The 14,669-nt window shown below is 47.0% G+C and overlaps 2 protein-coding genes across 2 annotated transcripts in view; one reads left to right on the top strand and one right to left on the bottom strand.

Annotated features, from left to right (window-relative positions):
* The window catches only part of LOC149360010 (rho GTPase-activating protein 18-like), a 235,751-nt gene that overhangs the window by 121,410 nt on the left and 99,672 nt on the right, over positions 1-14,669 (top strand). The gene's annotated exons all lie outside the window — the stretch shown is intronic.
* On the bottom strand, positions 1,655-7,978 carry dgt1 (KAT8 regulatory NSL complex subunit dim gamma-tubulin 1). Its single transcript, XM_089572124.1, has 2 exons — positions 6,762-7,978; positions 1,655-2,087 (listed from the first exon to the last, which is right to left on the bottom strand). Exons 1-2 carry the CDS (start codon positions 7,796-7,798, stop codon positions 1,811-1,813), a joined length of 1,314 nt encoding a protein of 437 aa, XP_089428250.1. The 5' UTR covers positions 7,799-7,978; the 3' UTR covers positions 1,655-1,810.

Here is a 14,669-nt window from a genome sequence, read left to right as displayed (position 1 = left end):
AGAACGCATCACGGATGAAAACGAGAGAAAGAGGAAATAAACTTTTACCACAAAAAAGCAGATCAGAGCGGACTGTCGGTGGGGTCCTCAGTTGAGGTCTCCAGTAGCTTCCACCAATGCTCTGGCGATGGCGCCTCCTGCTTTCCCAGAGTGCCGCTGGCCAGCGTCGTCTCCCATTGCTCCAGTGCCATGTTGGGTAACGGTTGTGAATGTAGGAATATCGCCACATGAGGGACACGAATCTGTGTATAATGTTGGATGAATGCAGTGCATATGGTGGAGCGGTAGAGATTGAGGAAAGTAGGTGGTAGTAGTCCGCTGCGTAAAGCTGCTTATATGCCAGGGGTGTAGAGATGCCGATTTAGGCAGAGGGTCTCTAGGCGGGTGGAAAAATGGGTTGAGAGGGTAGAGTCGATGTGCCCCGCTTGGTAGGTATATCTTGAGCTAGGGCATCAGCCCTAATATTGCTGATGATGATGACGTGATCATGTTGCAGAAGGCCACCCAAAACACGGAGAGCTGTGCGCGAGACATGACCACTTGTGTAGGCTCTGAGGCGGCTTAGGAGTCTGTAAAAATGTGGGAGCTGTGGTGTTGGGTGTTGCTCATTGTGATGGTGATGGCTATAGGGATAGCTTCAGCGGGCGCCAAGTCTGGGGCCATAAAGGACACTCCAAGATAGGGGTGTTGATGTGATTGACAGGAGCGCAGGTATATCTATGGGGCTGTGCATACGAAGCCACATCCACATAATGGCCGTGGTGTCTTGGCCGTATCGGAGGCTGCGAAGACGGGCCTAATGGTGGGGGGACCCGAAACTTGCAGTTCATGTGACAGAATCCGTGTGAAGGTTGGAATGTACAGTAGTGGAGAAAATCCTGGTTCAGGGCCACGGTCTGTGTGGTTTACAGGTGACCAATTTGTAAGAGGATGGCCCTACAAGCCGAGGTGGTGAGGAGACGAGTGCGTTAGGAGTTCGAAACAGCATCCTGGGTTTCCGAAAAGGTGTTGTGAACCCCAAGAGCGAGCAAGGAGTCAAGTGATAGATGTATACATGGGGAGGCCCAGAGCTGTCTTAAAGAAGATACGGATATGGATATCAATCCTACTCTTAGTAGAGCGATCAGCACTGTGGTGGTGGGGGCATATTGAATTTGACTGACGAGGTGGATAGTGTTGTCTTCGTGCATACCCTTTCAATGTCCAGCGACACACCGCACCATACAGGTGATACTGAGCACGGACATGCAAAGAGTGGCAGTGGTGTGGGTGAGCTTGCCATCATGTGCGACCCATGAGCATTGTTCTAGAGCACATCCTAAGCAGTAATGTATTTAAGTGCCACTTCAGATAGGAATTATTAAAAGAAAAATCGTCTATATTGCTTTTACACCATCACAGGAATATTTGATAGCTGCAGCCTACTGTTATGAATGCACCTCATGACACCCGGTGGGTGGGAGGCTAACCACGTGATTAAGCATTGGACAGGGCTGTAGCAGCACTTTGCTTCGATTGCACGTGGAAAATTCAATGAAGATCAAGTTAAGCGATGTTAATAATGACGAGCTTGCTGAGGATCAGCATTAATGGTGTGCTTTATACAAAAGCTCCTGTTTTGTATCCTCGTAGATAAAAAAACTCATTAAGAAGCTTTTAAACTAACTTATATGAAGTTTTAATGCTCAGATCATGGTGAAACAAGACTAGCACGTCAACACGATCAGCACTGCTTGTGCTTGCAAGAAAAAAATCCAGTTTTCAGGTCAGTCACAAGAACACTGTTGCAAAACCAGACAGCCACAAAAGGTCACTTCACAACGTCCACATCATCAAGGATGTCCGCAGGTGCTCCCAGGCCTATGATGCTGCTTGCACCACCATCGTCAGACATGGCCGAGTCTGTTGATTCACCGGGATCTCCGAACTGGTTAAGGCCAAAGAGGCAACCTGGTTGAACCACATCCAAGCCGAGGGCGGCTATGTCATCCATGGACTGGAAGTGTTCTATCTCAGGCATGTCCATGTCCACTGTGCTCTCCACGTCCACGTGCATGCTCTCGCTGCTACTCTTGCGTTCAGCAACACTGCAAGTAAAACAGCATGTGCACAAACAACCAGGAAAGAAACATTACCGATGCTTCAGCCTAAAGTGCAAGAAAAGCTCGCAGGAATGCAAATGAGTGTGTAGCAGAGTATAACAGCTTATTTTGGCTCTTGAAAATGCACATCCTGAAATATATTGCTACTGTCACGCTGGCAAATTTAGTGCCATTTGATCAAATGTTGAGGGGAATCCCTCAAGCTGGAGTAGGTTAGTAATAAGGGAGTAATTACTCATAGGCATCCACTCAAGCGTAGACAAATGGCTACAAAGGAAAGCTTTGCTGATGTTGATAGCGTCATGAGCAAACCCTCATATGGGAAGCGATACCTGAGGGTGAACCATCAGTGAGATTCATCTTCCTGAATTCATCCTGAATCAGTGTGATTCACTGCACTTCATGCAAAATGGAAATGAGGACAGTATTATCTAAAGGGACATGATAAGCAATTTAATCATGGCTGCATTTTGTAGAATAAGTTGCGTGAGGAACTATTAAATCGTTTCACCATGCTCTAGACCTTTCATTTGTACACAAAACGCAGCTATAGAGTAAGCACCAGGTGACACTATCAAGGCTTGCACAGCAATTAAAGGTTGATTAATCCAATGGCCCACTAAGCTAAAAATGATCACGACAAACCAAACACATGACCGCTATCACAACAAATACCACATAAAAACTATTGTAGGGTTCCATGAGGGGCTAGTGAAAAGTTCCTAGCCTGATCAAGAAAGTAACAACTGGAGCCACAAGACTTCTTCACTACAATCACCTTGAGTGCATCACATCTGCAGTTTCTTTAACCTTCCTAAAAAAAAAAAAATTTCAACTTTAATCCTTGTAGAATGGTGTGAGGAACCTCCAAGTCATTCAGACCTGTCCCTTCAGAGTACGGAAACAAACTAACAGACAGAGTGAGGTATGAAAGAACAGGAACACAGGAGGTCAATGAGAAGAGTAATCCTGACTGGCTACCCTGCACTAGGGTAAAGGGGACGTAAAAGGGAAAGAGGAAATAGATGGACAGGGTGAGGAGCAAGGACATCAGGTCTGACATGTAGGGTGGATTGTCTAGTCAAAACATCCTTTGCCTCTTATATCATCAGCAGGTATTAGATCTGTAGTACCAAAACCTACTTCTCATGCTTGTGACTGACATAATTTATCACTTTGCTTTTGTAGATATTGAACACGTGTGTTAAAGTGTTGTCTTAATATATTTATGTTCCCGATGTTAAGTTGAATACTTCAAATACGGCAATTTAAAATCATAGACAGTTTAATGAGTCACCTCTGGATATATTTAAGACTTCGCACAAGTCTTTGCTTCACCAATTATCACTGCTATAAACTCTGAATGACATAAGAGATGATGCCTTTTCTTTTATGCTCTTTAGCACCACGTATAGCACAAGGAACACACTTGCATAGTGACAAGTGGGTATGGTTATCTCACTGGTATACAAGCCAAAAACAGAAAAATGGGAGAAAAAAAGACAAAAGTTGAAACATAAGTTAAAATTGGGGCTGCATTTAATGTAGATATCAGAAATACAGCTGTCACTTGCTGATCCTCAAATAATCCATATCGCTGTTCACTTAAGTGAGACATGGTGCAAAATTTTCACAGGAACCAGCAGCAGGTTTGGAATCATGGGAATGGTTATCATTAATATTGATTCTAGTGCTGTCATATGGCTACAGAGAAAAAGTAACAGCATTCTCAAATCTTCACAGTTAGAAAAAAAATTTGGCTGAGACACTGGAGACTGCTTACATGCAGGAATGCGAAAACATTACTGACTAAGGGTGCATTGACAACCATTCACACACACACAGGTGCGCATATGACATCACCCAGAACGCTGGATGACGAAGATTGTCAGAAAGAGCTTGCCAGATTTCGTGCATGATGTGGGTTCTGTGCTGCATGTAAAAGTGTATTGTCTCACTCTGGTGTTCATGACAACCCAGTGTAGTGACTGAGCAAGTTGATGTGCCCTCCTCGGAAGGTGTTTCAAAGCCACTTTAATTGAAGTGGTAAAGAGTCTGGGCAGATAAACAATTGAAGGTACATATGTCGTCGGTTCGAATCCCTGCTGCAAGCTAGCCTCCAACTTGCTACATGTGCTAGTCAACGAGAAATTGTATGACACCACCCGGAACACTGTATTACAAAAGGTTGTGTCACAATTTTGGCATGAATGTTGTTGGGAAAATTGACGCCACATTGAGGTTGGCCAGTGGGGAGCATATATAGATGAATGGCATGTATATGACTGTCTGAAGTGGCGGTGCTCGGCTTGTTGACGTCACCCTATTTTTCTTGACATTGCTGGGGGATTTTCTGTACCATCTGGACCGATGAACTTGAAGGAGGAATGAAGCAGTTGTGCTATTAGGGGTTTCGGAACTATAGAATGGTTACCATTAGCACTATAGGTGAACACTGCCATACCCTTACAAAAGTCTGCTAAACAGCATTTTCAGTGCTTTGCAGTTGACAAATTTTACCTCATTGAGGGTTCCCAAACCTGGCATCATTACGTCTCCATGGCAGCCACTCTCTCAACTAAGCTAACCAAGCAGGACAGCTGGCAGTTGTCAGCTAGAGGCCACACTAGACAGAGTGGGAATGCACAGGGCCATATTCTTCAACTGTGGTTTCAGAAAGTTTCTAACCCCCATGGCTACACTCAGGTTGATACTATGGCAGTCAATCCCTTATTTCACTGGCTCAAATAGTAAACTGTGCCATTATGTGGTCTTCTTGACAGCTGTGTCACAGTACACAAATAACTTCGCAAGGTTGTGTGCCTGTACTAGTGTTAATCAAAACCTGTGAAGCCATTTTGACTGACAAACAGGAATGCAATGCATTACTGGTAGGAAACGTCGAGGTTTCAGTGATATCTGTCATTGTTATCTTTGGCACACATGCTGCGGCACAATATAAATTACCTACAGCTCCAGTTAATAAGGACACACTGCAATCACTACACTGGCTCAGTTCATTGAAGGGGTTCTACTCTGTCATCAACATTTCATTTCTTTAGTGGGGCTCCTTCTTCTCTCCTCTCAGCTTATCTAACATGCTGGAAGCCACATGGAAACACCTGGTGTAGCACGTGCACCACCCCTGATGCTTATACATAGGTTGCACGTGTCGTCACTTCCGCCTCCATCAAGCGCTTGCGGCCATGCTGCCGAACCAATCGGCCATCCCCGCCCGTCCGCCCTGCGATGCCTGGCCACTCCTCAGACACTTTGGATTATTTTCTTATCTTTCGGGCGCGATGCCTACTCCACAGAGGAATGAACCATTCAGTGCAGGCTACTGGTCTGAATTTATTCGATCGGCGCGCGTAGGCTACGCAGACAAAGTGAAAATTTGCGACGATACAGATCCGTACACGCTGCAACCGGGAGTCGACGCGATGATGGGCGTTGATGTGTTCCTTGAAGTGGCCCATGGGGGATATCGTGTACTCTTTCCAGCTTTGTGAAGTTGGAAGAAATGAAAGCCTTCGAATCAATGGAGGCACACAATGATTTCTACAGTAGGTGGGTGAGAAGCCTGTCTGCGATGCACAAGCAACGAGACAAAAAGCTCGGCCTCGGCACGCCACTTTCTCTGCCGTCATTGCTCGCTGCGGTCGTGGCGATCCGAGCCGGCTTGCCTAGTGCTGTAGCTAAGATGCAGCGACACGGGACCCAGTCTGGGTTTGTGTCGTCAGACAAATTGGATGGCGTCAATCAAAACAGCAACATTCGAGAGTGTAGTCATTGCTTCCTACGTTTTCGTAAACATTTAGTCGACGACACAAGCCTCTTTACCTGTCACAAAGAGCACTCCGAGCCAGCGATGTCTCGCGCAGATTCGTACTGAGTCATGGAGCGCTTGCACTTGCATGCCTACGATTATCTTATGAATGCAGATGAAGCTCGTGTTAAACGGCTTCTTCTTTCACCTGGAGCTGTTGCTATGGTCGTAGCAGCCAAGGGTGGCACACCAAACCATACCGAATCTACGGATGGACGAGAACCGACACTTCAAGCTAACATAGGCAGCGGAAAGCTAGAGGCGGTCTGGCGGTGGTTCGGCAGCATGGCCGACTCGCAACCGACGGCCACCGGATGTGACGTCGGTGCAAGCTATGTATTGAGTCACGCCTTGCACTGTAAATTACCTATGGTGACGTCGAGAACATACTACTGCCCGCAAACTTACCATGAATGCCAGAGCACGTGGCAGAGACTGACATTATCGCCGTAGAGCATTAACTGCTGGGTCCAAGACGATGCTGCACGATGTATTTGCAGCGGCTCACGATAGCAGGTGCCCTGTAGCTACTCCAACATGGTTTGGGCAATGTCAGCCCAAACTAAGTGCTCAGTCACTTCTGTTAAGTCTGCAGGTGGCAAGTAGCCTTCAGTAATGCAAGTAGTGATATTACTCATTTATTTCCACTCATGCAAGATAGTTCGACTCATGCAAAATAAGCCATGCAAATGGATTGCAAGCCATAAAGTATTTCTAGGAATGGAAAGAAACACCGGACAGGGCTGAGAAAAGTAGGGAGGGGTGGGGTCAGGTTCCTGCACATGTAAGGCTTCTCCCGAAAGTACTGCGCTGGCCTGGATTGCACTCACCTCTGACCCAAGGCTGGGTTGGGCGCGGCGTGCACGAGGCAGGCGTCACGCAGGCTGCGGACTTTCAGCAGGACAGAGTTGCAAGGCTGGCCATTGTTGCTGTCGCCATCGCAGCGCTCGAACAGCTGCTGCTTGCGGTCGCTGAGAATGTGAGCGCGGCAAAACCTTGACAACGGAATGGCACGCTTGCTGCACCCTGCCTGGCTGCAAGTCGCGCCGCTGCTCGTGTGCGTGCCTTTCTGCTTGTGTTTGAACCGAGCCCTGAGCACGGCCTCGGGCCCGTTGGTGCGGTGGTAACGGTAGTAGGCACGGTAGCGCTTGTATAAGGCCTCCTCCTGTGGTGAGGCGAAGTCCTTGGTCAACGGCTCCGATGAACCCTTGTTTTGAAGGTACTGTCTGCGCTTTTGCGCCAGCACGTGCCTCAGTCTTTTGAACTGGTCTAGGTACAGAGTCTGCAAGCGCACAAGCTTCTCGCGAGTGATCGCCGAGGCTTCTTCAACGGTGAACACACCAGCGTGCCGCAAGGGATCGTCCAAGTCGTTGTCGAGGCTGTCGGCGTCGCTGTCGCCGCCCGCATTCGGCCGACTGTCTCCGAGCGTGAGCGGTTCTTCGTCGCTCTCGACGTCGTAGAATTTCACCGTGTTCCTCGCGGTGTCCGACTGATCTACCGAGTGCTGTGGGTCGCGGCAGTAGTGCTCCAACGTTTCGATCACTTTCTGCGGAGTCTCGACCAGGTGCTGCTTTTTTCCCGAGGAGCGGCGGTGTTGGAGAGCCTTGCGGGCGTGGAACTGACACAGGGACTCGCGTTTGTCAGTCTTCGGAGCCGCGTAAGCGCATCGGCGCCCGCTCTGGGCGTGAGTGTACGCGCACTGGCGAAACGGTGCCGTTTTGTCCTCGAGAACATGCCGCATGCAGTACTCGTACCCTTCGATCCTGGCTTGAAGGCACACGCGGTGCATGTAGTTGCATAGCTTGCGCTCCGGGGCGGTTGCCGTTCGCGGCCTTCGACTTACCATGACTCGTCTTATGACGCTCATCGTGACGCTGTCGTGCGCGGCGTTTGTACCACTGTCCAGAACGACCAGTGAGGCCACTCAGCAGAACATACAGCGATAAGGTAGCTACTTCGTAGCGGCTTCGAAATGGCGAACAACAACGCACGTCCAACGCCAGCTAATTATGCTCCGTGTTTCATCGGCGCTTTTTTGCGACGCGAGTGCCATCTACGTAAGAAACGCACATACGCAGCAAGCCGTTGGGTTGGTGGCGCCATCTGACATGGCTTTACGAAGCTAGCGCGGCAAGGGACGGCCTCTGAGAGTTGTGACGGAGCGGCTGGAGCGCGTTTCTGAGGTCTCTGTCTATGATGATGATGATGATAGGTGCAATTGGTCTGCTTTGGCGCCTTTTTTGGATGAGTTAGTATCGACGTTTTTGGATAGGTTGGTTATACAAAAGCGAGAGATTCTGGACTTGTAAAAACATAATGGCGATATATAGCGGAATTTGGACATTTTCCGCGCAGAATTTTGTATGAATGATATTATGGCTTTTAGTGTCGTAGCTGCCTGCCTCTGTAAAAAAATATTGTCCTCTAAAAATGCCGAATCTGGTTCCCTAAAAAATTGGGAACGACTTGAAGACTTTTAAAGCAGCTAATTCTTTCTTTTCCTTTGGTGTAGGTATAGGGTTATCTCAGTCGAATATAATCACATGTGCATGCATGTTGACGCATGCGCGCACGCATATTTAACGCTGTCATTGTGCGCAGTTACACATATTTACCCAGCACTACTGCATTCTCATCGCTTAATTAGGGCTTACCAAAGTTTGCTTCTGTCACGCCTTTCTCCGGTGTCGAACGGCGTCGGCGTAGGAGAGGATCATAAGTTCAGAACTAAAAACGTCAGTGCCCATGTGCCGGCTTATCCAGGTCATGTGATGCAGGCGTGCTTTGATCCGCTCCGTCACTTCTCTTGTGGGCGTGGATACCGCGCCGATTTTCAACTTTGTTTTTCTTTACTGCTTTGTTACTGTGTCGTGTTGATATTTTTGGCACCTAACCTACTGATGTTATCATTCGCTTTGGATAGTTATTACCTTTGCAAGTTCGTCACGCTAAAATCCACTTGCCAGTGAATGATTAAAGAGGTGCAGAAGATGGCTTCCTATTATATTCGTTATCGTTTTTGCCAGTGTCACAAGTATCATATGTTGTCCTGCCGCCTTTCCAACTGAACGCCCCACAACGTCTCATCTCATAGTGCCTGACTTTATGGGCCGAATTAAATTTACAAGTCCTTCCTGGTATCCCTGCCCTGGTCCTACGTTAGTATTCTAACTTATGTTTTATGTTTCTTTGTCTCTTTTATGAGTATCTTGATCGTTTTTCGCAGCGCTGTTTTTTTTTTTATTTCTTTTCTCCTTTTTGTATTTTGCACAATATTATTTATAGCGGTTTGCTATTTTTGTTCTACATATCTGTTATGTTCTTCGCCCTGGTAATCTCTTAATTCATTTCCATCATATATAAAGTTTCTCTATATAAATTACTTTGTTATTAATGCAAAATGTACTTGTCTTTGTTGCTGTTTGTTTGCTATTCAATTTAGTATTGATCTACCGGGGATCCCGTGACAGTCGCTTGACTTTGGGATCCTCGCCTGTATATCGAATTTATATACTTATCCGATATGCACCAAAGAAATTTTATTCTTATTCTTATCCTTTATTACACAATAATACTCTGTCTGCTTTTGGCGGCGTAATGTAATCTTTTTCCACTTCAACCATAACTTCATAGCACGTTTTGGTAAGTTGTCGAGATGTTAAAAAAAAAAAAAATGTCGCATCGTGCTGAGCTTTACTTCTGCACGTGCGTATAGTTGCATTGAAGGCTAATATAGTGTATTTGTAGAACGGTAAAATGCGTGATCATTTTGTTTTGCTGCTAGTGCACTGTATGCATTCGAGATGGCTCGTAGAGGGAGGGTGAGCGGAGGAAGGTAGAAACAAACAAACAAAAGTAAGAACATTTTATTGAAAAATTGGAGGGGACACTTAATTTCCGCGTTAACGAGTTAATGCCAATATATGCGGAATTTGTCATTCTCGACTTTACATTCATAGATACCTGGGTGTCTTCATACCACTCCTGGCGTAGTGGTGCAACAGTTAAGCGATGCGCCGCTGCCCTTCTATGGCGGGTGCTGCCACCGGGGGGTCGTGAGAGACCAGTGGACAAGGTCTTTGTCCCGTTTTATTGAAGTTGCAATACTTATCTTGTGTACTTGACTGAAATGGACATCTGGCCTGCTAAAGTTTTGGTAAGAATCAGCCACACAGGTCCGAAATAACGAATACATTTCCTGTTACTAATTTTCGCAATTGGCTCTATCGTTCCTTGGCACTTCGATAAGATATAAACTTCATTAAAACTTCCTGTTGGGCGAGTTGGTAGTTCATCTTGAAGTAGAAATGTTATAGCGCAAACAAAGACACGCGCTTGTGTGTGTGTTTCGTCTCTCTTGTCCGTGTCTTTGTTTGCGCTATAACATTTCTACTTCGATAAGGTACATGTCAGGAAGGTGGTAGCCGGGAGCAGAGTCCGCATGTTGGGCGTTGGCCCTGACAGGCGCTGGCCCTGATAAGAACCACATTGTGTGGTGTATGAGCTGTGTGTGTGAGACTCTCGTTTGTACCCTTGAGAGTGGTGATCTCTCTTTCCCGGTGAGTCATTTGTGTGAGAAGACAGACGTGCGGTTGAGATATTGCAGTACTTTCAGTACATGGCATTTCTTCTCACGTTGCACTAGATTTCGTCCACTGGTAAAATATGAATGGTGCCCAATCGGTGCTTGGACGGGCTAGCAAATCTGCAGTTTTTGTTTCTGAGGATGCAGGTATATGTCACTAGGATCTAAAACACCTCGAACTGTCTGCTCCTGTGCTCTTCGCAAATGTTGGCAGCACGGCCAACATTGGTCAACGTTGGCAGCAGTCTTCTTGAGAATCTCTAGAAATACTGACAGGTGGACTGCTATAGCGCAAGCTGTCGGGTATATTGGAAGGCTTCCGCTATGATACGCGAATCTCACTTGGTGTTTGTACCTCCTTTCCGCGTATTTTTTTTTGCTTATGGATGGTGCGTTGGACTTGTCTTCTATTTCTGTGGTACATTTGTCATCAGTGAGACTAGCGCCCATAGGAGAAGTGATACTTTTCGGGATCGTACCACTAGGCTGGGATGACGCAAAGAACGGATGCACTCTCAACATGAAGCTTAGTGAACCAAGAACAACATTTTCTTTCTTTTTTTTTTCTTCCTTGACGCATCGTAACACTGATGGTGTTGAGTGATAGTGTACGGCGACATGTAACACTATCTAACGCGGCGTATAAAAAATCCCTACCCGAATACACCGACCTATTAACAGGCATCCTTTGCTACAGCCGCCATCAAGAATATCCCCTCGCCTAAACCACAGTCAACCCATAACTCCCATGAAAGGCCGCACGTCAGCGATGAATGATTCATTCTTTCCAGACGCAATAGCCCGATGGAATGCCCTGCCTGATAGTATTGCTTCTTGCTCAGATCGAGCAATTTTCCGCACTAAATTAGCGAGTCATCTGTGTCTTACGTGATGTATTCGGCTTTACCAAATAATCTGATCCTGTGTTACTGTCTCCTTTCATGATTTTTTTTTGCTTTGTTTCGTTCCTTTGTTTTTGTTGAGCTGGTATCATATGTTGTTACACACTGTTCTTGCCCCCGCCTTATAAGGCTTCAATAAATGAAATGAAATGAAATGAAATAAGCTTTTGGCAATGGTGTCCTCTAAGCTGCCTTTCTGTGTCCTTTTCTGGACCCGTATTGCTATGCAATGGTCCGAATTCAATCAAATCCTGCGTACTGTTCCGCAGACAGGAGGGCTTCTGTTGTGTCGTGTGAAAGCCAGCTCTTCCCTGCCGACGGAGATCCTTCGCCAGAGGGCGAGACGGTTACGCTTGACCGCGGTTACGCTAACCGCAGTTAACTCTGCCCGTGTAACAAGGGTTTTGGAGCAGTCCGAGCTTTTATTCAGAACAACCCGAGCTGCCCGTATGAGGAGAGAGAGAGGATGTGATGTGAGGATGAGGGGGACGAGTGCTCGGGCGGCGCGTGAAGACAAGAGACTCAGGTGTTGGACACGAAGGGATCAAGACCGCCTTTACTTAACTATCCGCCCTTTGTAACGGAATGACGAATAAACGCCTCTGAATTGTTCTTTTACTCTAACTGTCGTTCAATTGGTCTTCTGCAATAGCCTGGCCTGTAGTGAAATGAACATTTCCCTTTCTTGCTTGGATTTTGGCAGGCGCTGAATTTTGTGGCCTCTGTGGGCTTAAATTAGTTCGTCTATACTGTACACTGCTTGCATGTTAGCCTGAGCAGGTTATAGTCTGCTGTTATGTGTGCGCCGAGGGGGAGTTCTGTGTATTTAGGTATCTAGGCACTGCAGTCTCGCTCATTGTGATGTGGGGAATAGGATTACGGTTCTTTCCGTTTGCTTTTGCGCTTCATGACTCCGCAAGCCCTTGCGGAACCGTGTCTGACGTCACCAGATGTCGTTTTGCTCTTTTACAGTGATAGTTATACGGCAGGCCTTCTCTGTGTGAAATGCTCGGTTCGTAGTATCCAATGAGCGAACTCTTCGGCGTTCACCTCCTACCTAATAAATGTAGCTCAGGTCAAGCGAGAACCACGCTAAACTTCGGCACTCGATCTGTCGTGCGAACTTTCGACGAGAACCTCGTTATCAGCTCGTTACGCACAACGGTTCGCCGAGAACGTTGTTTCGTGCGCACTTCGTGCGCTTGGTAACGAAATATTCCGGAGGCGAAAGAGACTGCAGTTATCTCGGTGTATGAACTCTTTGCCGAATTTTAGCGAAACGGCGGGAACGGACTTGGAACATTTCTTGGTATGTAAACATATACGGACTAAAAAAAAGAAAGGACTGAGACAGTTAACTATAACATTGCAGGGAATTATTCAATAATTTGTAAATATAGTTAAAAACGACATCCACCTGGCCAGGAAACTCACCCTGCATGCTGTACTCTGTAGCAGTTATAGCAAATTGGTGAAACAAATGGTGTTGGTCAAAATCATACATCTAGCTGAGGTGTGGCATTTGAAAAACGGGGACTTATCTAACCGTAGTTTAAATGGCTTGTTTTCACACACCACCGGACAAAGACAAGTCCTCTTGCTGAAACGTTGGCTAATTAAGCACCCAGAGGGTTCCCCTTGCCTTGTTCACTTTCTGCACTCCCGAAGAAAGTTTGCTGCGTCATGTAGCACTCATTTCAAAGATTTCGCTGCCATGGTTGCAATGGAAACGGTTTCGCCATTCGCATTGAAAAAAATTGCCAGTGGTTTAGCTCTGGTTAAACTTGGAGGATTGCGAAGCAACGAGGAGAGAGAGAGAGGCGATGGAGAGCGCGCGGCAGCGGCGGCGGCCCCGGCGCGCTAGCTATGTGCCGCTACTGCGCATGCGGAACTGGCGAGCGTGGCGGCGGCACCTCTGAGTCACCCGCGCAGCGACGGCGGCGGCGCGCCAGCTGTGCGCCGTGCGACGTCACTGCTCCTCGCGCATGCGCAGGATGGCCTTTCGTCAGCTCCGCGAAATGGCTCGGCGACTCGCGTAGTGCTGCCTTCGCAACAATATTTTAGAAAGGGCGAGGAATAGAAAGAAGAAACAGACGATTCAAGCGGAAGGCGTGACATTAATTTCCTTTTATCGTTTTTGAGCGGCGCCGTCCCGTTTCGTATATCCATATCTTGTCTCGCGTAGTGAAATAATTGCCCTCATTGAAGGAAGAAGATTGGCTGCAAGAGGCGAGATAACGGCTGAGCCGTGCAGCAACACACGCCCGTGTCCAGCGCCTTCTCCGTAATGTGCGCATACGTCCGAAATTAGCTTTTGCGTATGTAGAAGCGCGGACAGTAATCTGGTATGAAGCACTTCCGTTTCCGCATTCTATGGCTGCGTTCGTTATTTATTTATTTTTATTCTCCTTTTGTGACGCTCGCTTGGCGTCGGTTTGGATGCAGTGTGTAAACCCGTTTCTCTCCGTTCCATTTTGGTTCGCTTCGCGTGTGCGTGTACTCAGCGTCGAAAACAAAATGATCATTCCATATGCCTGCCAGAATAGCTTTTATTGACCTTATCTCTGTAGAGTTGCAGCTCTTGCTATCTTCGTGCTGGACTCTTAATGGAGACCCGTCGGCCTGTGACAGGCGGCCGTTCTACAGCCATGTCTTTCTTTCTATTCTGAAAAATGAGGGCGAGGGAAATAAGGCTTGTGTGAAAAAAAGAAAAACGAAACGGCGCGCGCGCGTGGCATTGGTGTTCGTGGTCGAAGACCCGAAGTCACGCACGGATTCCGGCGTGAGCTAGTCAATGCTTTTTTCTTTTCTTTTTGTTTTGTTCTAGTTGAGCGATGGTTATGGAAGCGCTGCTCCTCCGCCGGTTGGAATAGACGGCGTCGTGACTTTTGCTTCAGCGTCTTTCGCCAGGCTCTAATCCTGAGGAGCAGGAAGTCTTCAGTGAATTGCCTAATTGGAATGCACCGCAATATACAGGGTGTTTCACCTATGATGTTCTGCAATTTTTTAAAATAGACTTTTTGAGTTATAAGAGCGCTTTTTCCGGCAAAGCATTGTCAGCGGTGGGGAGCATCAAAATACAGATAAAACATGCTAACTAGTAGGCCAGTCAACTAATATTGAGTAGTTAGCTTTGTAACTACTACTGTTGCTCTTCTTATTGATTGAGAGGCATGTAGCCCACCGTGAGTGATATCCATATCAGTTTTTAGGATTTCGAAAATTCAGTTACCCTCATGACTGTGGCCCAA

The sequence above is a fragment of the Amblyomma mixtum genome, chromosome 2, assembly GCF_055824585.1.
Source record: "Amblyomma mixtum isolate Tamu chromosome 2, ASM5582458v1, whole genome shotgun sequence".
Classification (NCBI taxonomy): Eukaryota; Metazoa; Arthropoda; class Arachnida; order Ixodida; family Ixodidae; genus Amblyomma; species Amblyomma mixtum.
Note: the sequence above shows the minus strand (reverse complement) of the source record. Positions and strands in the feature narration are given on the sequence as shown.